At 40.4% G+C, this 27,110-nt stretch overlaps 1 protein-coding gene across 3 annotated transcripts in view; it reads left to right on the forward strand.

The window, feature by feature from the left end:
• ptbp3 (polypyrimidine tract binding protein 3) overlaps nucleotides 1–27,110 on the forward strand; it is an 80,835-nt gene that overhangs the window by 27,767 nt on the left and 25,958 nt on the right. For all 3 annotated transcript variants that reach the window (XM_063048958.1, XM_063048960.1, XM_063048961.1), the window contains 3 exons: nucleotides 12,516–12,591; nucleotides 18,191–18,360; nucleotides 18,925–19,071. In XM_063048958.1, the coding sequence (XP_062905028.1) occupies nucleotides 12,567–12,591; nucleotides 18,191–18,360; nucleotides 18,925–19,071 (342 nt within the window). In that variant the 5' untranslated portion in view covers nucleotides 12,516–12,566. The remainder of the gene's footprint in view (nucleotides 1–12,515; nucleotides 12,592–18,190; nucleotides 18,361–18,924; nucleotides 19,072–27,110) is intronic.

Below are 27,110 nucleotides of genomic sequence, written 5' to 3' on the forward strand. Positions count from 1 at the left end.
CCCTGCTCCTTGGCTTTTGCCCCTTTTTGTTTGTTGCTTATTCCCTTCTAAAAGATGCTGCTTGATCTGCTGAGTACCAGCACTCCAGCAATTGGAGAGGCATTCTACAGTTACTACATTTTCATAGTTATCTACCAATTTGCTACAGTTTTTGAGCTGAAGTTTGCTATCATCAAATATGTGGTGTCTTGAAGAGGCCATTGCCTTAAATCTGTAGCATGTGTGAACAAGATGAGCAACATCTATTATTTTGAGAAATTTTGTAGTATTGGTCAGGTGAAGCTTGGAAGGAACCCGAACAAAATTCTCTTGAAGAGAATGTGTGGATATTTGAAGCAGGTGATCCGTTTCGTTGCTGCTTTATCTAAAAGCATTGTTTCATATAATCATCTGTGTAAGGCAGTTTGATTTGGCTGAACCTGAAGTCTAATATAAGAATTAGATCATAAGAAGCAGCTGGAGATTGGATAGATTTCAATAAACTGCTCTGAATGCTGATTACAACTTTTTGGTTTTGTGCTTTAAAATGAAATGCCATGTAAGGCGAATCAAAAAGAATAGATTTGTCCAACTCTTTGGTCTTTTTGCTTAGTGCTGGATTTCAGTGGTTTATTGCTCATAAAGCTTCATGTAAAAGTTTCTTTTGAGCAGATTGAGTTTGGATAAGTAATTTTGCAGTATTAAGTGTACATTTCCATGACACCGCCAACTTGTATGTTTTAATCTTGTGTGTTTTAAAAAAAATATTACTGCATGTGTGCATGGATAAGCCATGGATTCAGTAGGGATGCTCATTGATTACATGACTTCAATGGAGACAATTGATAGCCAAATGACTATCATGTAGGGAAAATATTTTGGAATACAATTATAAACGGTTCACTACCTGATGATTTTAAACGCAAACAACAGGAATTCTGCAGATGCTGGAAATTCAAGCAACACACATAAAAGTTGCTGGTGAACGCAGCAGGCCAGGCAGCATCTGTAGGAAGAGGTGCAGTCGATGTTTCAGGCCGAGACCCTTCATCAGGACTAACTGAAGGAAGAGTGAGTAAGGGATTTGAAAGTTGGAGGGGGAGATCCAAAATAATAGGAGAAGACAGGAGGGGGAGGGATGGAGCCAAGAGCCGGACAGGTGATTGGCAAAAGGGATACAAGAGGATCATGGGACAGGAGGTCCGGGAAGAAAGACAAGCGGCGGGGGGGAACCCAGAGGATGGGCAAGGGGTATATTCAGAGGGACAGAGGGAGAAAAAGGAGAGTGAGAGAAAGAATGTGTGTATAAAAATAAGTAACAGATGGGGTACGAGGGGGAGGTGGGGCATTAGCAGAAGTTAGAGAAGTCGATGTTCATGCCATCAGGCTGGCTCTCTGCATTCCGCAGGGATCGCTCCTACGCAACTTCATGTACTCCTTGTCCATTCGTTCCCCCCCCATCCCTCCCCACTGATCTCCCTCCTGGCACTTATCCGTGTAAGCGGAACAAGTGCTACACATGCCCTTACACTTCCTCCCTTACCACCATTCAGGGCCCCAAACAGTCCTTCCAGGTGAGGCAACACTTCACCTGTGAGTCGGCGGGGGTGATATACTGCGTCTGGTGCTCCCGATGTGGCCTTTTATATATTGGCGAGACCCGACGCAGACTGGGAGACCGCTTTGCTGAACATCTACGCTCTGTCCGCCAGAGAAAGCAGGATCTCCCAGTGGCCACACATTTTAATTCCACATCCCATTCCCATTCTGACATGTCTATCCACGGCCTCCTCTACTGTAAAGATGAAGCCACACTCAGGTTGGAGGAACAACACCTTATATTCCGTCTGGGTAGCCTCCAACCTGATGGCATGAACATCGACTTCTCTAACTTCCGCTAATGCCCCACCTCCTCCTCGTACCCCATCTGTTACTTATTTTTATACACACATTCTTTCTCTCACTCTCCTTTTTCTCCCTCTGTCCCTCTGAATATACCCCTTGCCCATCCTCTGGGTTCCCCCCCCCCCCTTGTCTTTCTTCCCGGACCTCCTGTCCCATGATCCTCTGGTATCCCTTTTGCCTATCACCTGTCTGGCTCTTGGCTCCATCCCTCCCCCTCCTGTCTTCTCCTATTATTTTGGATCTCCCCCTCCCCCTCCAACTTTCAAATCTCTTACTCACTCTTCCTTCAGTTAGTCCTGATAAAGGGTCTCGGCCTGAAACGTCGACTGCACCTCTTCCTAGAGATGCTGCCTGGCCTGCTGCGTTCACCAGCAACTTTTATGTGTGTCACTACCTGATGATACCACCTTCTGCCTGTGTAACTCCATTTCAAAAGGCTTAGTTGACATCATATCTCAAAAGGCTAGTACAAGTTGGGTTACCCTGATCCAAAATTCCGTAATCTGAAAATATCTGAAATTTTTTGAGTGCTGCCATAATGTCACAAATGGAAAATTTCACAAGGTGCTGGGAAAACTCCCATGTGATGCACAGGTCTCTGCACACCACAGACAGTTCTGAGAAGTGACTTTGCATATGTAATAAAAAGAAGTTAATGAAAAATTTAAACACTGCATAAAGTGAAAAATAAACATCTCATGTATAGAGAGAATGGACTCGTCAGTGTTAGAGTGAACATAGCATGCTTAACATTATGCTGGCCATGAATGCAGAATGCTGTGGGTGCATCTGGAGGATAGTACCATTTTGATTTCCTTATTAAGAGAATATGTAGGTGGATGTTTTTCTTCCTTCAAAAAAAAAGTTCATCTTAGTTGAACTGGCATTTAATGAAAGATTGTGCCTTTAATCATTAGAATTTAGATCTTTAGTGTGGCGGGACTTAACAAAATTGTTGGCGGGTGTTTAGACCCCAAGGGAAGTCCAGGACAAGAGAGTGTTATTAAGGCAAATGAAGTGGAATTTCAAGTCGAGGAACAGTCTCCATTTGAGAAACTCCAGGCAGCTGGGTCACTTAATGTGTTTAATATTGAGCTAAATCTTTTTGTTAGGGAGCTAAAGATTATAAGGAATAGTCAGTTGCATAGTGCGTATGCGCCGGTCGTGCATGCAGCCTGGTACAGTCGTTCCGATCTATTCTTACTTTCTTCTTACTTTTTAATTTACGTTATTTTTTGTATTTTTTTTCCCTCACGGTAACACGTCGAAGCTGCACCCTCTCTAACATGCTGGTAGAGAGTTTTATTTGGGTTTTCTTTAGCGCTGGAAATGGTTACATCCCGACACGCGGGACAGAAGCAAGGTTGCATTGTGTATTCCACGGACCAGCAAACACCGGCCGGCTTAGCCAACAGAGCGGCGGCCATCCCTGCTGAAATCCGGAGGAAAACACACAGAGGGGGAATCACAAAGCCGAGGAAAGAGGACCGGGTTGAGACAACAGAGACCTTTGGAGAAGAGGAGTTCGGTGGGTAATACCGTTCCGGCTGACTGGAAGTGCACTGAGAGCGGTAAGCGTAAAGGAACTGGGTGCTTACTGATCTGGCTAACAACGGATGGTGTAATCTAGGGTATATTACGATCGAGGAACGTGTTTGCAGACTGGATATTGAATTTTTTACTGTTGGACTTCGGCCACATCCCACCGTGATACAACACTTGACGGCACGGGAGGTTGTTCCTGCCTGTGGCCATCGAACGTGCAGCTCCTCCCGTGGAGGGTCAGACATCCTGAGCCAATAGACTGGTCCTGGACTTATTTTCCATCTGGCATAGTTTGCATTTTGGTGTTTGATTGTTGGGGTTTTTTTTTTGTATTGCTATATTTATGCTCTATTCTTGGTTGGTGCGGCTGTAACGAAACCAAATTTCCCTCGGAATTAATCAAGTCTGTCTGTCTGTCTATCTATCCATCTATCGTTTATGCCAAGCTTAGATGAGTCATGATACTATTGAATAGCCAACTTGGTACAAAGCAGTGGTCCCCAACCACCGGGCCGCAAAGCATATGCTACCGGGCTGTGAGGAAACGATATGGTTTGGCGGTATGATGAGTGGGGAAAAAAAGTCACTTGAGAGTTTCATTGGAAGAGGTGGTAGGGGACATAAAAGGCCTAACGATGATAACGCAGAGACAGCTGAGGTCAAGACTGCAAAGAAAAAAGAGAAAGCTTCCTTCAACAGAAAATATGACGAGTCGTACATAAAATATGGCTTTAATGTAACTGGTGACTCACACTGTAAGCCGCCTGTGTGTGATATGTGACGGCAAGCTGTCTAATGGGGCAATGAAGCCCTCAAAACTGCTTTGGCCCCTTGAGTCCAAGCACCCTGCAGTTAAAGACAAATCCGTTGAGTTTTTTTCAGCGGCAAAAACGTGAGCAAGCGGGACAGAAGCAAGTTCTGAGAGCCACCACCTCCACAAAAACTGCTGCTCTGAGAGCGTCGTACTTAGTGGCTAGCCGTATTGCTAAGGCTAAGAAACATCTGAGCAGCTTTGCAAGGAAATGGATGCAGAGCACAAACGCCTTCTTTTACACATTGAAGTCTAGTGGCTCTCAAGGGGGAGAACACTGGCCAGGGTTTTTGAGTTAAGAGAGCTGCTACAGAGATTTCTTTCAGGAAAAAAGTCACTACTGGCAGCACACTTCAGTGACGAGGAGTGGATAGCAAAACTTATATGTGTGACGTCTTCAACCTGCTCAATGAACTCAATTTGTCACTTCAGGGGAGAATGACAACTGTCTTCAAGTTGGCAGATAGTGCCTGTTTTCAAAGCCAAACTGGAATTGTGGGGACGGCGAGTGGATGGGGCATATTTTACATGTTCCTAGCATTAGCTGCGATTTTGGGAGAGACTGAGGCTGCACCGTCCTTCTCAAAGCTGGTGCACAATCACCTATCTTTGCTGTCGACAGAATTCGAGCATTACTTCCCAACCGCAAATGACCCAAGACGTGCAAGGGAATGGGTCCGTGACCCATTTGTGAATGTGCCTGGTGAATCATCCATGTCAGCACAGGAAGAAGATCAACTCCTGGAGCTTGCAAATGATGGTGGGCTGAAAAGTATGTTTGATATAACATCTCTGCCGACATTCTGGATCAAAGTCAAGGCTGAATATCCTGAGATAGCCACGAAAGCACTGAAAACATTGCTTTCATTTCCAACATCATATCTCTGTGAAGTGGGGTTTTCTGCAATGAATGCAAGGAAAACTAAATTGCGGAATAGACTGGACATAAGGAACCCCCTTCGAGTATTGCTGTCTCCCATCATCCTTCGATAGAACCACGTTGTTGCAGGGAAACAAGCCCAGGGCTCCCACTGATTCAGAGATATTGGTGTGTTGCAACACACATCAAAGTTGCTGGTGAATGCAGCCGGCCAGGCAACATCTCTAAGAAGAGGTACAGTCGACGTTTCAGGCTGAGACCCTTCGTCAGGACTAACTGAAGGAAGAGTTAGTAAGAGATTTGAAAGTGGGAGGGGGAGATCCAAAATGATAGGAGAAGACGGGGGGGGGGGGATGGAGCCAAGAGCTGGACAGGTGATTGGCAAAGGGGATATGAGAGGATCATGGGACAGGAGGCCCAGGGAGAAGGAAAAGGGGGAGGGGGGAAAAATCCCAGAGGATGGGCAAGGGGTATAGTCAGAGGGACAGAGGGAGGAAAAAGGAGAGTGAGAGAAAGAATGTGTGTATAAAAATAAATAATGGATGGGGTACGAGGGGGAGGTGGGGCATTAGCGGAAGTTAGAGAAGTCAATGTTCATGCCATCAGGTTGGAGGCTACCCAGACGGAATATAAGGTGTTGTTCCTCCAACCTGAGTGTGGCTTCATCTTTGCAGTAGAGGAGGCCCTGGATAGACATGTCAGAATGGGAATGGGATATGGAATTAAAATGTGTGGCCATTGGGAGATCCCACTTTCTCTGGCAGAGCGTAGGTGTTCAGCAAAACGATCTCCCAGTCTGTGTTGGGTCTCACCAATATATAGAAGGCCACATCGGGAGCACCAGACGCAGTATATCACCCCAGCCAACTCACAGGTGAAGTGTCGCCTCACCTGGAAGGACTGTCTGGGGCCCTGAATGGTGGTGAGGGTGGAAGTGTAAGGGCATGTGTAGCACTTGTTCCGCTTACAAGGATAAGTGCCAGGAGGGAGATCAATGGGAAGGGATCGGGGGGACGAATGAACAAGGGAGTCACGTAGGGAGCGATCCCTGCGGAAAGCAGAGAGAGGCGGGGAGGGAAAGATGTGCTTAGTGGTGGGATTCCGTTGGAGGTGGCGGAAGTTACGGAGAATAATATGTTAGACCTGGAGGCTGGTGGGGTGGTAGGTGAGAACCAGGGGAACCCTATTCCTAGTGGGGTGGTGGGAGGATGGTGTGAGAGCAGATGTGCGTGAAATGGGGGAGATGCATTTGAGAGCAGAGTTGATAGTGGAGGAAGGGAAGCCCCTTTCTTTAAAAAAGGACATCTCCCTCGTCCTGAAATGAAAAGCCTCGTTCTGAGAGCAAATGCGGCGGAGACGGAGGAATTGTGAGAAGGGGATGGCATTTTTGCAAGAGACAGGTTGAGAAGAGGAGTAGGGGAACAACACCTTACATTCCATCTGGGTAGCCTCCAACCTGATGGCATGAACATTGACTTCTCTAACTTCCTCTAATGCCCCACCTCCCCCTCGTACCCCATCCGTTATTTATTTTTATACGCACATTCTTTTTCTCACTCTCCTTTTTCTCCCTCTGTCCCTCTGACTACCCCTTGCCCATCCTCTGGGGTCCTCCCCCCCCCACCTTTCCTTCTCCCTGGGCCTCCTGTCCCATGATCCTCTCATATCCCCTTTGCCAATCACCTGTCCGGCTCTTGGCGCCATCCCTCCCCCTCCTGTCTTCTCCTATCATTTTGGATCTCCCCCTCCCCCTCCCACTCCCACTTTCAAATCTCTTACTAGCTCTTCTTTCAGATAGTCCTGATGAAGGGTCTTGGCCTGAAACGTCGACTGTACCTCTTCCTAGAGATGCTGCCTGGCCTGCTGCGTTCACCAGCAATTTTGTGTGTTGCTTGAATTTCCAGCATCTGCAGAATTCCTCTTGTTTGGTGTGTTGCAATGATTTTATATGTTCATACGAGGAAAATATGTGCTGTGCGTTTAATATTAAATTCGTTAGATAAACCCTTTTAGAGACAAAATTGAGTGTATTAGCCACTTATAAGTGACTTATAGTTGACTCATCACCTATATTCTGGTCGTGATTATCACCCCCACCTCCATTGGCCGGTCCGCAAGAATATTGTCAATATTAAACCGGTCCGCGGTGCAAAAGAGGTTGGTGACCCCTGGTACAAAGGACCATGTGACCTAGTCTTCATTAGTTCGGATGTTAGTGACACTGACGTTGAACTTCTTAAGATTAAGAGTTTCTTGCTTTTATTTTATGTCACCCACTGCATTGGAGTTAACATAGATGTTAATTTCTATTTTTGTATCATTGATACAAAGGTGGTGACAAATCAGCATATTGAAAATCTGGCTGAGCGCTGCCACAATAACACCCTTTCACTCAGTGTCAGCAAGACCAAACAGCTGATTCTTGAATTCAGGAGGAGGAAGCTGGAACTCCACGTGCTGGTCCTCATTGGGGGATCAAAGGTGGAGAGGGTCAGCAACTCTAAATTTATCTGTGTTATTTTAGAGGATCTGTCCGGGGTCCAGCACGTAAGTGCAATTATGAAAAAAGCACAGCAGCACCTCTAATTCCTTAGTTTGTGAAGATTCGTCATGACATCTAATACTTCGACAAACTTTGATAGATGTGTGGTGGAAAGTATTGTGACTGGCTCTACCACAGCTTGGTATCGAAACACCAATGCCCTTGATCACAAAATCTGACAAAAAGTAGTGGATGTAGCCCAGTGTATCACAGGTAAGTCCTCCCCTCCATTGAGCATATTTGCACGGAGGGAGCACTGTCGCAGGAAAGTAGCATCCACCATTAGGGACCCCCACTGTCCGGGTCATACTCTTTTCTTCTCTTACTACTACCATCAGGCAGAAGCTACAGAAGCCTCATGATTCTCAGTACCAGGTTAAGGAACAGTTATTTCCCTCAATCATCACGCTCTTGAACCTGGGGATAACTTCATTCAACTTCACTTGACCCAGCACTGAACTGTTCCCACAACCTGTGGACTCACTTTCAAGAACTCTTCAGCTCATGCTCTCAATATTTATTGATTTTTTTTCTCTTTGGTATTTCCACAATTTATCTTTTGCACATTGGAACTATAGACTGGTGAGTCTTACATTGGTGGTCTGCAAACTATTGGAAAGGATTCTTAAGAATAGGATCTACGAGCACTTGGAGAAGTACAGCCTACTCAAGGATAGTCAACATGGCTTTATGAAGGGAAAGTCCTGCCTCACGAGCCTAATTGAGTTTTTTGAAGAGGTAACAGAAGAAATTGATGAGGGTAGGGCAGTAGATGTGGTCTACATGGATTTTAGTGAGGCATTTGTCAAGGTCCCCCACGAGAGACTCATCCGGGAGGTCGAGGCATGGGATCAGTGGAACCTTGGCTGTTTGGATAAAAAAAATGGCTTAAAGGAAGAAAACAGGAGGGTAGTAGCGGAAGGAGAGTATTCTGCCTGGAGGTCGGTGACTAGTGGAGTGCCGCAAGGATCTGTCCTGGGACCCCTGCTCTTTGTGATTTTTCTAAATGACGTGGATGAAGAGGCGGAAGGATGGATGAGTAACTTTGCAGATGACACGAAGATTGGTGGAGTTGTGGATGGAGCTGTAGGTTGTCGAAGGTTACAAGAGGATATAGACAGGATGCAGAGTTGGGCGGAAAAGTGGCAGATGGAGTTCAATCTGGATAAGTGTGAGGTGATGCATTTTGGAAGAACAAACCAGAAGGCCGAGTACAGGTTAATGGTCGGTTACTTAAGAGTGGATGAACAGAGGGACCTTGGGGTTCAAAGCCATACGTCCCTCAAGGTCACTGCTCAGGTTGATAGGATAGTTAAGAAGGCCTATGGGATGCTTGGCTTCATTAATAGGGGGATTGAGTTCAAGAGTAGAGAGGTCATGTGAAACCAGTTCTGGTCACCTCATTATAGGAAGGATGTGGAAGCTATGGAGAGGGTGCCGAGGAGACTTACCAGGAGGTTGCCTGGATTGGAAAACAAGTCTTATGTGGCAAGGCTAGCAGAATTGGGACTTTTCTCTTTGGTGCTTAGAAGGATGAGAGGGGACGATAGAGGTGTACAAAATTATGAGAGACATAGATGGGGTGTATAACCAGTACCTGTTTCCCAGGGCACAAATAACAAACACCAGAGGGTGTATGTACAAAGTTAAAGGAGGGAAGTTTAGGGGAGACATCAGGGTAAGTTTTTTTAACACAGGGTTGTCGGTGCCTGGAATGGCTTGCCAGGGATGGTGGTGGAGGTTTTAAAACTTTAGGGGTATTTAAGAGCCTCTTGGACAGGCTCATAGATGAAAGAAAAAGAGGGTTACAGGGTAGTGTGGGTTTAGTACTTGTTTTAAAAAGGAATATATGAGTCGGCACAACATCGAGGGCCAAAGGCCCTGTACTATGCTGTAGTATTCTAGTGTCTAGTGGATGTTTGTTCGTCCTGTTGGGTGTGGTCTTTCTTTGAATCTATTAGGATTCTTGGATTTACTGAGTATATCCGCAAGAAAATGAATTTCGGGGTTGTATATGGTGATAATAAATTTAACTTATTTCATGAGGCTATTCAGAAAGTTCATTATTTGACATTCACTCAAGATTTTCCCCCATTGTTTCCATAAGAGGTGCTTGCTACTCTCTGCCTACCAGAAGCCCAATGTGTTCTAAGTGGTGCTTCATGGTATTGGACCTGAACAAGTCATAATTTCCATTACTGACCTGTCCAGAGGGTTAGTTACTAAATTTGATTTCACAAACAACTTAGCTACCCATCTGTGTTGAGGACTGGATAGCCAAGTTCAATGGAGAAAGGTCTGGAAATTCAACTACTTTATGGGGAAATGTGAGGGGGGGGGAATACAAAGCTAGCTAACTAGTGTAGTAAAAGTTAGGGAGGTTTGCAAGGTGCTTGTTTGGGACATTGAGTTGAAGGATTGTATTTGTAGGACATTGGTCAGACTTTATCTGCATTGCTATGCACAATAATTTTGCTTAAGAATGTGAAGGTGATTGATTGAAACAGTTCTGAGGTTGTCTTGACGGGTTGTGGGGACAAAATGTAGATATGGTCATTGTTTAAATTATTTAAGTTGAGGTGAAATTTATTCTGAGGGCCATGTGGCAAAGGTGCTGAGAGCAGACTCTTGGAGAATGTTTTAAATGCAGATACAGGTATTTGATAAGCCAAGGGTTGAAAGGTATCTTTGGTACATGGGAGTTCAGACTTCGAGCTGCTAAGTTGTTAAATGGTAGTACAAGTTTAGGGGGCTGAGTAGTCATTGAATTTGCGTATTTATATTTAACAATCATGCTCATGAGAAGACAGAAATTGGAAGCCAGTGAAGTCAGATTGTTGGGTTAGTCTGTGAATCTTGTAAATAATGAAATAAGGATTGCAAGTAAGCCAGCAGTATAAGATGATATGCAAAATATTCCAGTACTTAAATTTGTTGCAATATATGTCAGCATTTTTGCTTCTGTTCCAGGATGTGCAGAGCCTAGGAATGCGTGTTTTAATATAATTGTTGTGTTTTAATACCTTCCAACCAATTGTTGCCATGTATTTTGAAGAAAATGGAACGGTTTTGTAAACCTTAACATTTTTTTTGTGTGTGTGTACATCGTATTCCAATGTCTTACATATTTTATAGGATGTACTGTCAATTTGATTTTTGTAATTTGGACTTTGTTGTGGGGGCACTTGTCAATTCTAAGACATCTTGAAAATTGCTCATTATAAACAAAAGTACTTGAGTTAATTTGTCCCAGTGGTGGGATTAATTGACAAAAGAATGCAAATCAGTTCATAGAAACATAGAAATTAGGTGCAGGAGTAGGCCATTCGGCCCTTCGAACCTGCACTGCCATTCAGTATGATCATGGCTGTTCATCCAACTCAGAACTCTGTACCAGCCTTCCCCCCCATACCCCCCTGATCCCTTTAGCCACAGTTCCATTGTCAGGTGTAAGTATCATCAGTTAAGTTCAGGGTTATTTTCCAGTTGATTTTTTCAACTACTTATGTAATGTTTCCCATATGCTACTTGTATATCAATGAATATTAATTTAAGAATTAAAAACTCCTGTCAATTTCTCCTTGCAAGCCATGCTGTTCTCTAAGTTAGAAAAGCCTGGGATTTCAAAAAGTTTGTTTTGTTTTGAAAAATTCCGTCAGAATTCTAAATCAGATTAGGAGTGTTCTGAATTTACCAGAGACCTCTGTACAAACACCAATCTGTTTCAGTCACTCCTTTTTTACTCTCATGGTCAGATAAAACCTACCATGCTTGGAGGGAGAAGGGTCTGGTTTCTATCGAAGACCTGTACGTAGAGGGACGGTTTGCAACATTTAGTCTGCTGAAAGAGAAATTTGAGCTGCCCCATTCGCACTTTTTTTGCTACTTACAAATTAGACACTACACTCAATTTAAGATTTGTAAGTTTGATATCCTTCCAGGAAGCATTTTTTGATAACTTAAAGAACCCTCCTGACTCCAAGCATCTCATTTCTAAGTTTGTTCGTTTGTTCGATGGTTGTACTATAGGCCTCTACTGTGAAGATCAGGGAGGCCTGGAGAGAGGAAATGGGCGTTGAACTATCTGAAGCTGCCTGGGACAAGAGTTTGTCTGTGATACAAGCTTGCTCTGTTAACAGCAAACACCAACTGATCCAGTTTAAAGTTGTCCACCGTCTTCACTATTCTAAACTCAGGTTGCACAGGATTTACCCTTCAGTCTTGCCAATGTGTGATAGATGTCAAGGGACGGAGGGCACGTTGTCACACACCTTTTGGTTTTGCCCATCGCTGACTGGATTTTGGTCCAAAATATTTGACTGGTACTCAAGGGCCTATAAAAGATCCTTCCCCTTGGAAGCTGGTCTCGCCATCTTTGGCTGTTCGCAATCCACTGTTTCCCTACAGTGATACAACAGTCTGATGCTGGGGATGACTGTCACCAAAAGACTTGAGAGAATGGGAATCATCCTCTCCCCCTTCTTTTCAGAGATGGATGACTGATATGATCTCAGTCAAACAGATGGAGAGACTTGGGTTCTTGAGAACCAATTCAGTTATAAAATTTTCAGCAACCTGGGATCCCATTTCTTGCCTCCCTAGATGAGGCTGGGGGCAGATGAATAATTTCCCCCCAGCTGATTTCTCATGGCCCTTATTTGAGACTTAATGTTTAGCACTTTGTACAATAGGCATCCCTCTAATGTCCCTTTTTCTTTTTATTGTTACACGTCTGAGCTTGTATGTTCTTGTTGATTTCATTGTTTTTTGAAAATTTTGAAAATAAAGTTAAAATTTAAAAAAATTAAAAACTTCAAATGCTGGCAAATCAACTGATTTTTTTTGTTTTGCAGAGAGGATCTGACGAGCTGCTTTCTGCTGGTATTGTTAACGGCCCCTCTACCATGAGCAATTCTACTTCGGCTGCAGGTATTTGCAACTCATTTATTACATAGAACAATAACTGCTGACCTTTTAATCAATTTAACCCTGCTGTTCCAGATAGCCTGCCATTTTTTCTTTCATCCATATGCCTACCTAAGAGTCTGTTCCAACACTTTACATATCAGACTCAAAATGAAACTTGGAGATGCATGAGACTATGGACACTAGAATTTGGGGCAACAAACAGTATGCAGGAAGAATTCAGTGGATTGAGCAACATCTGTGTTGGGGGAGCAGTGCTAGGGTGTGTGGTGGGATTAGGGTTGAGCTTCTGATGCAGGATTTCAAGCTGTACAATCCCCCAAGTATGCTGCTTGACTTGTGTTGAATTCCTCCAGCGGATTTTGTTGCTCAGAACAAAACTTGATTTGATTTCAAATGGACTGCCAAATTTGTGTCCTTGAAGCAAATAGGTGGTATGGTTGAAATTAAAATGTTGAGGATGTGATGTCCTGGGAGCATAGTAAATGAACACTGTTGAAACATTGTTTATATACCAAGTAAAACAGGTTTCTTTATGAAATTTTCGGACCCTGATTTTATGATGATACAAATGATCTTGTTAGTGAGTATGATTAATTGCATATATTTAATTTTAACATGTTTCCCCATAGGCTTACTTTAAAAATGTTGGCTTTTCTGAATGTTCAATTCCCAAAAAGCGTAGATTTTTATTGTTCACCATGCCTTTTCAGTGTGCTCATCCCTCAGCTATTAAGTTGCTGACTTAGATTGGGAGGGGGAGCAGTTAATTTTGTAGAGAAGCTGTAAGTAGCATGATACCAGGAGAATTTTGTTCTCGAGAAACCTCCGAGCTGGGAAACAATGCTCTCTAAAGAACTTTGGCTTTGATCCCATAAGAGCACTTGTGGCATCTAAATATGTGTGTATTATCATTGTATTATTTTTTTAATATAAATTCTTTAATAGTTTAATATGCCTGAGGGTCTTTCGTATTGTGAATGATTCAGGCTGGATGTCATAAGTCTTAAAATGCGGGAAAATACTAGGCAAGTCGAGCAGCATACATGTTTCCTCAAAAACAATGCAAGAGATTAGTAGTTAAACATGAAGAGGGATAAAATTGAGAATGTCTAATGTCATGGGTGATAAGAGGAAGAGGTAATAGTAAGTTTTAAAAGGATAAGTTTACATTGTACTATGGAAAGGTTAGAACTGATGAGACCTAAAATGAAATATTCCCGATATAGGATAATAAGTTAAGTAAAGCTCAACTGTTTGCTTTTTCCAGAATCAGAATAACATTTGTTATATTACTAGGTAGAGGAGATGGAATGAGTGTGACTGGCTTGCACTGACTCCAATGAATGGGCCAACTAGAAGGCTGTGCGTGATGAGTATTTTTAGGGATCAGGTACTAATGGTGAGAAGTCTGTTAGAAAGAGCAAACCTTTCAGGAGGCTTGGAGAGTGGAAAGAGGTCAGGGGAGGAGAATATGGTTGTGTGGTCTCAGTATTTATTTGCTTTTAGAGTGGTTTTTTGGCAATGGGTTACTGAATATTGTCCTGATTGTAGCCTTCTACACCAGATCTCAAGAAGAGAAAAGATCAGAGACACCAGGAAAAAATTATGGCTTGGTATGCTTTTTTTGGCCATCGTTCATTGGGACTTCCCAATGGTACAAGAATGGTTGTCAGTAATTTGGCAATAAGCTTTTTTGCCAATAATCACCATTTTAAATGTGCTGTCAGTATTGGTGCTATTGGATAATATGCCGTACCTATAAAAAGTATTCACCCCCCTCCACCAGAAGTTTTCATGTTTTTTTTTGAACATTGAATCACAATGGATTTAATTTGGCTTTTTTAACATTGATCGACAGAACAAGACTCTTTCATGTCAAAGTGAAAACAAGTTTTTATAAATAGCTCTAAATTTATTGTAATTATTAAAAACAAAATAATTGGTTAATTACTCACCCCCTTCGACTCAGTATTTAGTAGCTGCACCTTTGGCAGCAATTACAGCCATGAGTCTGTGTGGATAGGTCTCTATCACATCTGGACACTGCAATTTTCCCCCATTCTTTTGTACAGGACGCTCAAGCTCTGTTAGATTGTATGGGGATTGTGAGTGAAAAGTCTTTCAAGTCCAGCCACAAATTCTCAATTAGATTGAGGTCTGGACTCTGACCTGGTCATTCTAGGATATTAATTTTGTTGTTTTTAAGCTATTCCTGTATAGCTTTGGCTTTATGCTTGTGGTCATTGTCTTGCTGGAAAACAAATCTTCTCCCAAGTCACAGTTCTCTTGCAGACTGCATCAGGTTTTCCTCCATGAATTCCCTGTATTTTGTTACATTCATTTTACCCTCTACCCTTTCAGGGCTTGCTGCACTGAAGCATCCCATTACATGAAGCACCCATCACCATGCTTCATGGTAGGGATGGTGTGTTTTTGATGTGCGGTGTTTGGCTTACTCCAAACATAGCATTTAGTCTGATGGCCAAAAAGCTCAGTTTTGGTTTTATCAGATCATAGAACCTTTTTCCAACTGACTTGTCTCCCATGTACCTTGGGGCAAATTCTAGCCGAGATTTCTTGTGAATTTTTTTTTCAACAGTAGCTTTCTCTTTGTCTCTCTCCCATCTCCTCCGGAGTTGTCATAGGTCTCTTGGGTGGCCTCCCTCGTTAGTTTGGACAGCCTGCTCTAGGCAGATTTACAGCTGTGCCATATTCTTTCCATTTCTTGATGATTGACTTAACTGTATTCCAAGGGATATTCAGTGAATTGGAAATTTTCTTATATCCATCTTTTGACTTGTGCTTTTCAATAACCTTCTGCGGAGTTGTTTGGAGTGTTCTTTTGACTTCATGGTGTAGTTTCAGCCAGGATTCTGACTCACCAGCAGATGGACCTTCCAGTCACAGGTGTATTTTTACTACAATCCATTGAAACACCTTGACTGCACACAGGTGATCTCTATTTATCTAATTATGTGGCTTCTAAAACCAATTGGCTGCATCAGTGATGATTTGGTGTGCCATATTAGAAAGGGGGGGGGAATACTTATGCAATCAATTATTTTGTTTTATATTTCTAATTAATTTGAATGACAAATTTTCTGTTGATCAGTGTCAGAAAAAAGCCAAATTAAATCTACAGTGATTCAATGTTGTAAAACAATAAATCATGAAAACTTCCAAGGAGGAGTGAATACTTTTTATAGGCACTATATTAGAGGCAATGTTAAATTCAATTGAAGATAATATAAGCTAACTGCATTTGACAGTTTTCCATTTGCAGTAAATCACTACTGTAGGTTTCAGCAACACAGCTTCACATTTGGGAAAGTACTATGATGCAATGAAGGTGCCAAGAGATGCTTATTTACCACCCTTGTGCTTGACACAACAGTATACAAAGCAGATGCATCTAATACTAACAGACACTGGTGAATCCTTATCACAACTGGTTTAAAAGTTGTGACATTTTCATAATTTAGAAAAAAACACATGCTAGTGAATGAGTTGGACATCTACTTGGTGAGTTCTGAGTATTGTGCTAATGGTCCAATAGAAACTGAAGGTGGGGAAACTTAAATTCCTAATATTTCGGTTTAGTGTTTGAGATTAAGGGATGTATTCTAGCGAAATAACATTTGGAAAATGTTAAGGCCATTTTGTGGTCTTCACCACAAAATTGCAGTGTGTGACACTAATGAGGTAACTATTCATTGAAGATTAACTGGTTTTTTGTAAACCAGTTATAAGGCATGTTGATGTATGTATAGTAGTTGTGACAAAATTTTTGGGAGCTAATATGTTACACAGGAAGTGTTTCCTATGGTGACTTGAAACTGAGCTTTGGCAACAGTGGGTTCAAATCCATTAAGGAAAGTCTCCTTTAGTAACAATCAACAAAATTGTTATTGACCTCATCTGCATTACTTGCAGTACTTAAATACTGCATTTATTTTGAAGCAGTTCTGCATTCTTACAGATGAATGGCATATGCATACTACACTTTGTTAATGTGGCAGATAAAATTATCTGTGAAGGAGAGATATAAAAGAGGTTGTTATTTGTCATGGAATATTAGAATACAAAACTTTCCTTCAATGCATATGCCCCATGGATACAAAATACATTATAGAAAAGCTTAAGAATGTCGTTTTAGTCATTAATTTAGAATGTATACTTATTTCAGACCACCATGAATAGAAGACCAGTCATCTGCATGGATATTGAGTAAAGTTAAAGCATAATTCTGGATTTAGACATTGTATACTGAAACAGTGAAAGGAATGTATCCTCTGTTTGAAGGTTTGTTGTAAGCCTCTTGGCTTCCAAAGATGCTTCTCTCTCCCAAACCCCAACCCCCAACCCCCAACCCAACCCAACCCAACCCAAAATCAATCAAATACCAATCACTTTACGGTGGGAATTTACAGGATTCCTGACTCTGGAGTGAAACCTATTAGTAATCTGCTTGGCCCTGGTCATAATGCGGATTAGGCCTCAAACCGTGTTGTCACCTGTTTATAGCCACCCCATAAGAAGAGGCGTTGGGAGCATGGCTTTCAAGCTGGGATCTGTGCCTCCTCTCTCCTCCCCCCCCCCCCCCCAAAGTTTACTCGGCAGAGGACAAGCTGTATTGTGTTTGACTGCATTTCACTGAAGGCTTATGTGCTTGCTTGCTTGTACTGTGCGTAACTGTTGGTACCATGTTTCATGCCTTGACCCTTTCATTTGGCTGTATTGGGTATTCATGTATTATTGAATGATACTTAGACTTGAGCTTGATTCTCAAGTAGACTTTTCCAGTGCAATCCTGGCTTTTGTTGTGCCAATAAGTTTTAAAGGTGATCCTGAATTCTGCAACAGCTCTGGTCATCTGTCAACCTGCAGTTAAATGGAAACCAATGTAGCTCAGTAAGAAATATTTGCCTTTTTGCATGTCATTTGTATTCAAATTGTTTGTTGGTTTCCTCCATTTCCTCTCGTTAAACTTGCTTTTGGTTATCCTTGTGTTAGCTCCAAAAGTAGCAGTTACGAAAGTCATCATTATTTCTGCATACAGTTCTATTCACTTTGATGCAGTTTTAAATGCAAATACGCAATCTTTATGACTACAGTGTATCAGTTAATCTCTAATCAGTTCATTTCCTCCCATCCTCTCTTTGTTCCACCAAGCCCTGCTAGTACTTGAATATTAAGATGTAGCTCAAGAGCAATCTGTTTGATCAGTCTTCTAGACCTGAAAATTTTGTGTGTCAAAATGAAGTCTTTTGTTTCTTAATACATTGAAGTTTCTGAGACTTCTCTTTAAAGCATCTGTTGTTATTTAGGCTTGGGCCTACAAGATAATGTAAGGAATTTCAGTTCAGTCTTCCACTGATAAGAAATATGAAAAGGTTTCAGTCCTGATTTGTCCTAATCTAAATGTTTTGATCATTTGAATTTGTGTATATTGGAATCAAAATATGTAAACATAATGCATTTTAATACAAATAAAAGGCTGTGTGATTGAGCTAAAGCTATAGAGACATATAAAAGCAGTTGCAAAATTACGGAAGATACCAGAGAAACTCAATGGAATAATTTTTTTTCTTTTCTCAAGCTAATGGAAACAACACAAAAAAATTTAAAGGAGACGGATCTCCCAATCCTCCTTCTCGTGTTCTTCATATTCGTAAAATTCCAAATGATGTTTCAGAAACAGAGGTCCTTTCACTAGGTATACCATTTGGCAAAGTTACTAATCTGTTGATGCTGAAAAGCAAAAGTCAGGTAGGTGCAGAAATGTATTATTTTTCTAAATGTATTTAATATTTTATGGTCTTGCAGTATTTTCATGTAAAACCTAAAAATAATTTTGTAGTTTTAAAGTTTAGTCACCAATTTGATATGAAGTTGACAAGGAATTTATATTTCTAACTGAATGTTTTAAAATTTATCTTGTCATAACATTCTGCACCAATGCAGGAGATATTTTAAAGCAACACTCTTAATAATTTTAATTGTACACTTTGCCAGGGCTGCTGCTATAAACCTCTTGTTTCTGTTAGTGATAAAAGTAATGACATTTTCCTTGCATTATCTGCCCAATTTGAATTATAACATCCACTGGAATAGCTCATTTTAAATGAGGGGTACCAAATAGTCGTGGAAAATACGTTTTAATATGTAGTATATAAACTAGTGTTTCTTAATTGGAGATTACTGGATATTCTATTTATGTGGAGATAAACTACCTTGATTTGTGCTTTTAATCATTCTATTTCTTTTAATCATACTATTTTGCAAGTTAATATTTTTACTTGTGCTTTTCACTCCTACTCCCTGCTGCTGCAGGCTTTCCTTGAAATGGCTTCAGAAGAAGCAGCCGTTACTATGGTGAACTATTACACTACAGTCACTCCACACCTCCGCAATCAGCCCATATACATCCAGTATTCCAACCACCGGGAATTGAAGACGGACAACTTGCCCAACCAAGCTGTAAGTATTTCTTGATGAGTGAGAATTTGGAGAGCAATAGTAGGGGGGTGGGTGGAGGGTGGTGTGGAATCACTTGAATCTCTCTCACGCACACACACGCTGGGTCATGGGTGAAAGATGTTTTCTTTTATTGTAATGGATTTTGGATGTTGACAGGAGTCAAATTTTGACCTGTAACTAATGACTTTGTCATCAGCATGTTTAAATATCTTTGAAAAGCCTTTTGAATGACCAGACAATCTGGTCTGCACCCTAAATCCATGTGTGGTATACTCATTACTGCAGAGAAGTTACTCTCTCATTTGTGAAATCCATATACCCCAATCTTAAGTGTTATTTGTCATCAAATGAAAGTGAGCACCAATTTGTGACTGCATGGTCAGTTACATCAATTTGCACCCTTTGTAGTTAATATGATCGGTTGACAATGTTGCTTTTATTGATAGAATATTTTTGTCCAGCTGATTGAAAGGAAACACCTTTACCCCCAGAATGTTAAAAATGAAGTACTTGTTAACATTGCGCAGCTGAGGACAATAATGCTGATCTGCCTTGATAAGCTTTTTGAGTGTGTATAAGGAAATCGGGAAACTATTATATTGGGATGAGCTGAAAAGCAGGGAGGAGCTATTGGTAGTTGACAAGAAGGAAAAAGGACTCTGAAGGTGAAACCAGTTTTACCATGAAATGAGGATGATAAAGAATTTGAGTATTGAAGCAACACACACGAGATCTGGAGGAACTCAGCAGGCCAGACAGCATCTATGGGAAAAGTTTGAGTTTGGCTTTTTATCGACCTATTGGTTATCACTCTGAAATTATGAAATGCCCAATTTCCTTTGGCTGACAGCCAATAAGTTGGCCTGAATTAAAAAATTTAATACTTAATAAGCAAATATGGTTGGGGCTGCATGCTCGAGCAGTAACCCAGAAAGTAAAATTTGGCAGTGATGAGAATATTTTGTTCTGTAAAAGAAAGTTGCATTAAGGAAAATAAAAGGTATTTGCCCCACTAGGTGTTCTCTTGGAATCAGTATTCTGCTCAACCTTCAGTGCTGCTGACAAACTTCAGGGCTACAGTTTGTCTGTGAAGTACTTGCCCAGTCTGTGAAAAGGCAAAGAAGTGTATTTTATTTATTGCTCACTTTGTATTATTGGGCATTCTGGTAGTGAGCCTTGCTGGATTTTAGAGTTTATGTTATATTGCATGTTGTTGGTCTTGAGATCTGCTTCACCAATTAGATTCTATGCACTGGACTTTAACCCTGAAGTGTTTTGAGGCTGCTCATGAAAGAGCAGCGGGGATAACTTGGAAGGCATTGCTTTGTGCCGTTATACATTGCTTCATTATTGAAGTTCAAAGCCATAATTGATGACTGCCTTCAGCACTTAAGGTTTTTGAATGTGAGAGCTGTGCAACATGTAAACTCATAGATTAGCATATCCTTTTTTCATGCATTTCTGTTTGCTGTTTGAAATGTAGTATGTTTTGCAATTATGCATTACTTAAAATATTGCCCTCATTTGCTTGTTATATATTGGTAAAACATCTTGACTAAACTTGTCCTTCTCACTTGTAATGAAGAGACAGCTAACAAAAGTAGTCATAAATGAGAAATTTGAAAGAAAAGTCCACTTGATTTCTTCAGCTGGTTGATTGCAAGCTAACTAAGAGGGTACAAAATTAATTTCTTACAAGTTAAATGTTTATAATTATGATACTGCCAAACTTGATGGGTCAACTGTTGATTTTGCCCAAGTAATAGATAGTGAAGATCACTAAGTCTGGAATATTGTGTAAGAAAAATTCTTAACCTCGGCTTCTGTATGGTTTTTTTTCATAACGTCCATTCCTGCCAATCTTACTGCAAAATCAAGCAAGTATCATCAAAGTCATTTATATAAGAAATTGAAGCCCTGCTACTAATCCTGTGATACAGAATTCATTAAATTTTGTGGAACAGAGACTTGTGCTAACTATTTCCTGTCAGCCAGGAAAAATATTATGTCCTGTACCTTAGCTTTTCTGCATTACACTTTGAAGCCCTTCAGCGATGCCATTTACCATTTCTCCATTATTCACAGCATATTACTTAAAAGAACTCTCAATAACCTGGGCAAATATGATTTTTCACAAAGTCAGGTTAACAATACCTGATTTATGTTGAAATTTACTTGGTGCTCTTCTTTGTTGTCAATGACAGTTACTGATATTTTTCCAATACATATCTGGACTTTAGTTTCCCACATTCTTTCTCCTGCTTTTAACAAATTAATTTGCTTTTTTGCAATCTTAATTACATTTGTTCAAATGAATGAAGTATTTGAAATTTAAAACCAATACATCAACTACCTCAAGCCATATTTAAGATGATGAGCATAATTTTAATTGACTAAAATCTGGGATCTAACGTTGAGTGGTTAGACTAAGATCTTCTGAAGGCAATGTTGCAGTAAGATACTTTCCTTCCTATTTCTCAATCACTGGAATGCTTTGAACTATAATATACTGAAGAACCCACAACACTAGTTAGCATTCTTTCAGAAACAATCTGTCCAAAGGCAATGCTTCAACTATTGTCTTCTCACACTTTCAAAGTGATATCCTTTTTTAGGCCACCAGAAATGAGAAGATATTAAAATATTTTGGCACGTTTTACTGTTTGCCATGATCAGTTATTTTATGCAGTTGACTGAATTTTAGTCAAGAGATTAACAAGTTTATATCTCCAAACGTTCATGAGTAATATCCACATCAAGTTATTTTCAATTGTTAAATTCCAGGATAGTTACACATATTACTAATCAAACCACTGACAAGTTTCATTTAGAAAGCCGATTGGTCAGTAGTGTGAACCCACTTTTTAAAAAATTATATGTGCCAAATTTAACATAAAAATAAATGAAAAATGTAAATTGATATTCAGTCCTTCCTTTGAATGGAAAGATGGTATAGTTTTGCTGCAGGAAGAAAATAGCGGGAAATAGTACTGTGCTGTAGTGTGTGCCAATAACTTCTGAGGGCCACTTTCAAGTCCTTGATTGTTGAAAATTAGTGTTGAAATTCTAACAGATTGGATTTGACATTTTTCAGCAATTCTGTCCACTTCACAGAGACAACTGCTCTAATGGGGAAAAAGGGTGGGAGTATAACAATTTGCTTAGAACCTTCCAATTAACTGAATGATAAAACATTAGTTTTCATAATTAACCTATTTTAATAGTAAATATCTTTGCTGAAATATCAAGAGACATTGAATTTTCACTGCTAGGAAAATAAGAGTAGGCCTCCACTAGATGTCCAGCTATTTCTTGAGGCAGAGAATATTTATTTTGGAAACTAATGTTCATTCATTGCCAAGGAATTATGTTAAAGCTTTGGGCATGGGTTGAATGGCACCTTAGCATCTTTCCTCGAAGAAGGTATTTTGAACCTCTGGGATCCTTCAATCAAGATGCTCCTGTAATACTATTGGATCAGGTGTTGCAGGATTTAGACCTCTAGATCTAGGTGAATATGCTCTTGTGTGAATATTGTCCTTGTTTTTTTTTAACTGTTGAAATTGCAGGTTTCAAGTTGCAAGTGCAGTTCATTAAGTGAAACTTAAAATGCTTCATGCCTCTGAAATGCTGAGAGCTCTTAATTGTCTTACTTTACTGATCATTGCAACATTTTCAATGTTAAGGTTGTAAAGATTTTTAATGTACTGGCACTTGCATCCATTGCTCCACATTCATTTTCATTGCAGATGCCTGACCATTTTCTGCTATAGGACAAACAGCATCTCCTCGAACCTTGATGTGCACTAAATTTCCTCTAACCACTGGCTTCCAATTCTGTGTAAAAACCCTAAATTTTAAAAAAAGCTGTTTTCCACTTTCAAACAGTGGATCTTACTTGATTGTGTAAAATAAATAAGAGCCAAGATCTGAAGGTAATTTTTATGTTGAGAGTTTACTTTGCAACGGCAGCATGTGTGGAACGAATTGTTGTGACTCTGCTTCACATCCAGACTATTGTAAGACAAAAGAAACAGTGAAAGTGGTGTCTACAACAGTTTTCACTGGCTGACCTTTAATCTTCCATGAGGTATGGACAGGAAAGGTATGCTGCTTTGCCCACACCAGGAATGGGAGCTGAGATTTAAGTATGAAGTTGCACAGGTGATTTTCAGCTTTTAAGAAGCTTAGTTTTTACAGCAAAGAAGAGTTTCCCTTCCTGGAATCCACATTAATATAATGGCTCATATAGAATAGGTAAAATGAAAATGATTCAACAGCTGTAGTAAGGTTCACCAGAAAGTCAATTTGAATATTGAGGTGTGATAGTAAAGTTGTGGATAGTAAGGGAAGTTGCCAAAAGATGCAGTAGGGTATAGATCGTTTGAAATGTTAGGCATACAAACAAGAAGTGGAATTTAAACCAGACACATGAGGTATGCATTTTAGGAGTTAAATCCAAGAAAAAGTTTACAGAAAATATCAGGACACTTAAAAACATTCACTTAGAGGTCTAGGCGTGCATTTCATGGCTACCTTAAAATGACAACACAACTAAATGGGTGGCAAGGCATTGTGACATACTTGCCTTCTTCATTGGTTGTGTCATTGACTGTAGAAGTTGGAAAGTTACGTTGCAATTTTTAAAACTTTCGGACACGTTTGCATTATTGTGTGCAGTTCTGGTCACCACAGTATAAGTAAGGATACAGAGGCTTTGGAGAAAGTGTAGAAGAGGTTTAGCAGGATGTTTTCTAGATTGGAGTTTATTGGCTTTAAGGAGAGATTGAAAGACATGAATTGTTTTCCTTGGAGTGTCAGGTAGAAGGATGTCCGATAAAAGTGTAAAATGTGATCTCTTTTCAAGTGTTAAAGCAGAGGCTGGTAGGTTCTGAATTAGTAAGGGCGTCAAAGGTTACATATGAAAGGCAGGGAGAATGGGGTTGGGAGGAGAAATAATTTGGCCATGAATGGTGGAGCAGACTTGTTGGGCTGAATAGCCTAATTTTGCTCCTATAGCTTAAAATGTTAAATACTAAAGGGCGCAGATTTAAAGTGAACAGGTTTAAATTTATCACATTCCTCTGGAATAATATGCTGGCCGGTGAGGTGATAGAAGCAGATACATTAGCAACATTTAAGATTCCTTTGCCATGTGAGTAGGTTGGGTATACAGGTCTTGTGTAAGCAGATGTATTGTAAGCAAATTATATTAGGTTTTTTGTGCTCATCTACAAAACATTGCATCATGTTAAATCAAAAGTAAAATTCCTAAACCTGTCAACAGTTTAGTAAAAATTAAAAAGCAAAATTGTGAGGCCTGAAAAAGTATTCCTCCCTTTTTGTAATTACTCTGCTAGCTTTCCTCAGGTGCAATATACTATTACCTTACCAACTCACCCGATTTATTGATGCGGAAAATTGGAGAATCATCTGTTTTCAATGAATTTTTAAGAATATCCCCTCTCTCTGTAAGGTCCAACAATATGGTAGATTTTCAACAGATCAAGCCAAAATGAAGACAAATAAGCATTCAGTATTAGTCAGGGAAATGATAACGGAGAAGCACAAATCTAGGGAAGGGTACAAGACCATCTCAAGGGCGCTGAGCATATTCAGAGCTTAGTGTGGCTAGGTATCATATTTTTCCCACTTTTACACAACTGGCTGTACTGTCTCGGTCAGGCTGGCCCCTTTGAACTTAGTTGCTGGAGAAGAATGGCACTTGTAAGGGAGGCTTCTGTGAAGCCAACAGTCACTATTGAGTGGGCTGCAGAAGTTAGTGGCTGCAACTGGAAATTTAAGTTTATGGTTCCATAAAGCCTTGCACAAAAAGGAAGAAGGTCTTGTGGTTAGATGGAACTAAAGTGGAACTTTTTGGCCTCAATACCAAAAGGAATGAGTGGCGTGAATCTAATACTGTGCATCGGCCAGATAACACTATTATTACTGTAAAGTATGGAATTGGCATGCTTTGGGGATGCTTTTCAGCATCAGAGACTGGAAATTTGGTCAGGATTGATGGGAAGATGAACGCTGCTAAATACAGATATATCCTAGATTTAAAAACCCGCTAGCCTCTGCCAGAAAACTTAAAATGGACAATGACTCAAAGCACACGGCCAGAGCAACCATAGTGTGGCTTCAAAGGAAGAAATTTGATGTCCTTAAGTGGCCCAGTCAGTCCTTACCTTAACCTAATTGAACATTTCTGGCAAGACTCAAGATGTCTGCCCACTGCCACTCCCCCGAATAACCTTGCTCAGCTTGAGCAATTTTGCAAGGAGGAAGAGGCAAATCTTGCTCCGTCACGTAGTGCAAAGCTAACAGACTTATCCAAAAGGACTGGCTGTAATAGCTGCGAGAGGTGGTTCAATGAAGTACTGAGCAAAGGGGGGGTGAATACTTATGTATTGCTGACATTTCAGTTTTTGAATTATTAGTTTTTCATGCTTTACAATTTCCCCTGTTTTGTGGGCTGTACTGCGGAGAAAAAAAAACGTGATTTACAAATAATTCTCAGTTAAATTGAGCAAATTTCCTGGTTATAAAACTCATGTGAATGAATGGTTAGTGGCTAAGTACTTATACAAGGCACTGTAGGCTACAGTGCCTGTTGCTGTGCTGATCTGTTTGTTTACCAGAGTCACTTTGTGTGACTTGCTGCCATGAACCAGGATTGAGAGAGCAGTGAATAAAGGACAGGAAGATATAGTGCTTGCAGATATGTGGAAATTAATGTGGGGTAATGATTCAATTGATATGTAAAGCTGCATGGGCCACATTTCAAAAGATCTTTATAGCTGTTACAAACCACTTTAGTCTTGTACATTCAATTGTGCAGCAGTGCACTGCTTGGCCTATTGGTGCTATGGATGGTTTGCAAAGCAGATGGATATTAATGGCTGGGGAATAATTTGAGGCAGGAGTGTAGAGCTTGGGTCGGGGGCTAAGCTTCCTAATCTTAATGAGGTAGGCTGTCTGTCTCTCCTGACTATATGAACCATTGAGGTGTGCTTTATTTTAAAATTTTAAGATTTGCTTATCAGCATTGCCTAAAAGATACTAAAGTGTTCTCTTCCTCTGAATATCTCTGATCTTCCTACTTCTGTTCTTCTGTTCTTGATGAATTATTCTTTTCTATTCTTGAATAGTGTCTTTCCCTGTTGCTCATATTTAATGAGTGCAGCCTGGGATTCACTTTAAGTAATTAGCTCATCTATTCTCTCCACAGATGCCTGATAAGGTGAGTGTTTGCTTATGTTTCAGATTCATCATAATTTGCTTCATTTGTTCCATGATCCCTTTTCATCTGGTAACATTTTGATGTGGCTGACTTAACAGATCATCTTATTGGTTTTGAAATAGAAACTCATAAATTTAGAATGGTTGTGAAGCTTGCCATTCCACAAAATAGATGACTTCCTACATTGCTGGCAATATTTATAATATATTTAAAAAGAACTGTGAATTGTAAATTATTTCCTTTGCTGTTGGATTTTTTTTCTGACCTCTTGAAGTTTAAAGATTGCATCCCAAAACACTGGTATCTTTCCATCATCAACTGTTCTTTATTTATGGTATCTTCTCTAATTCTGCATTTTATAGCCTGCTTTCTAGTCATCTGATGCATTGCTTTCACTGAAACCCAAGTTTTGTTACATTACTTAAGACCTTGGAAGTGCATGCATATGTTCATTCTCAAGGTCCTGCTGCTTGTATTTGTTTTAAACTAGCTTGCATTTGATTTCCTGTAACCTTACTGCTGCGCCCTTTAATTCAGTGACAACATTCTAGTGTAATATCTATACAATATTTTCCCCTTGGTCTTCTGCTAGGCTTATAGGTTTATAGTCCAAGACAAGTCATTCCAGTAAAAGCCTGAAAACCATTGTATCAAGGTCTCCACCACTTCCATGACCCAGATCTCCAGTAATGTTGGGAGGGAATCTTAAGGACAAAGCCTTCCCTGGGGTTCTTGCTAGTGATTTATCTTGCAGATAAATAGACCAGCTAAGTTTGCAACATCAATCGGTACC

Source organism: Mobula hypostoma, chromosome 5, assembly GCF_963921235.1.
Source record: "Mobula hypostoma chromosome 5, sMobHyp1.1, whole genome shotgun sequence".
Lineage (NCBI taxonomy): Eukaryota > Metazoa > Chordata > Chondrichthyes > Myliobatiformes > Myliobatidae > Mobula > Mobula hypostoma.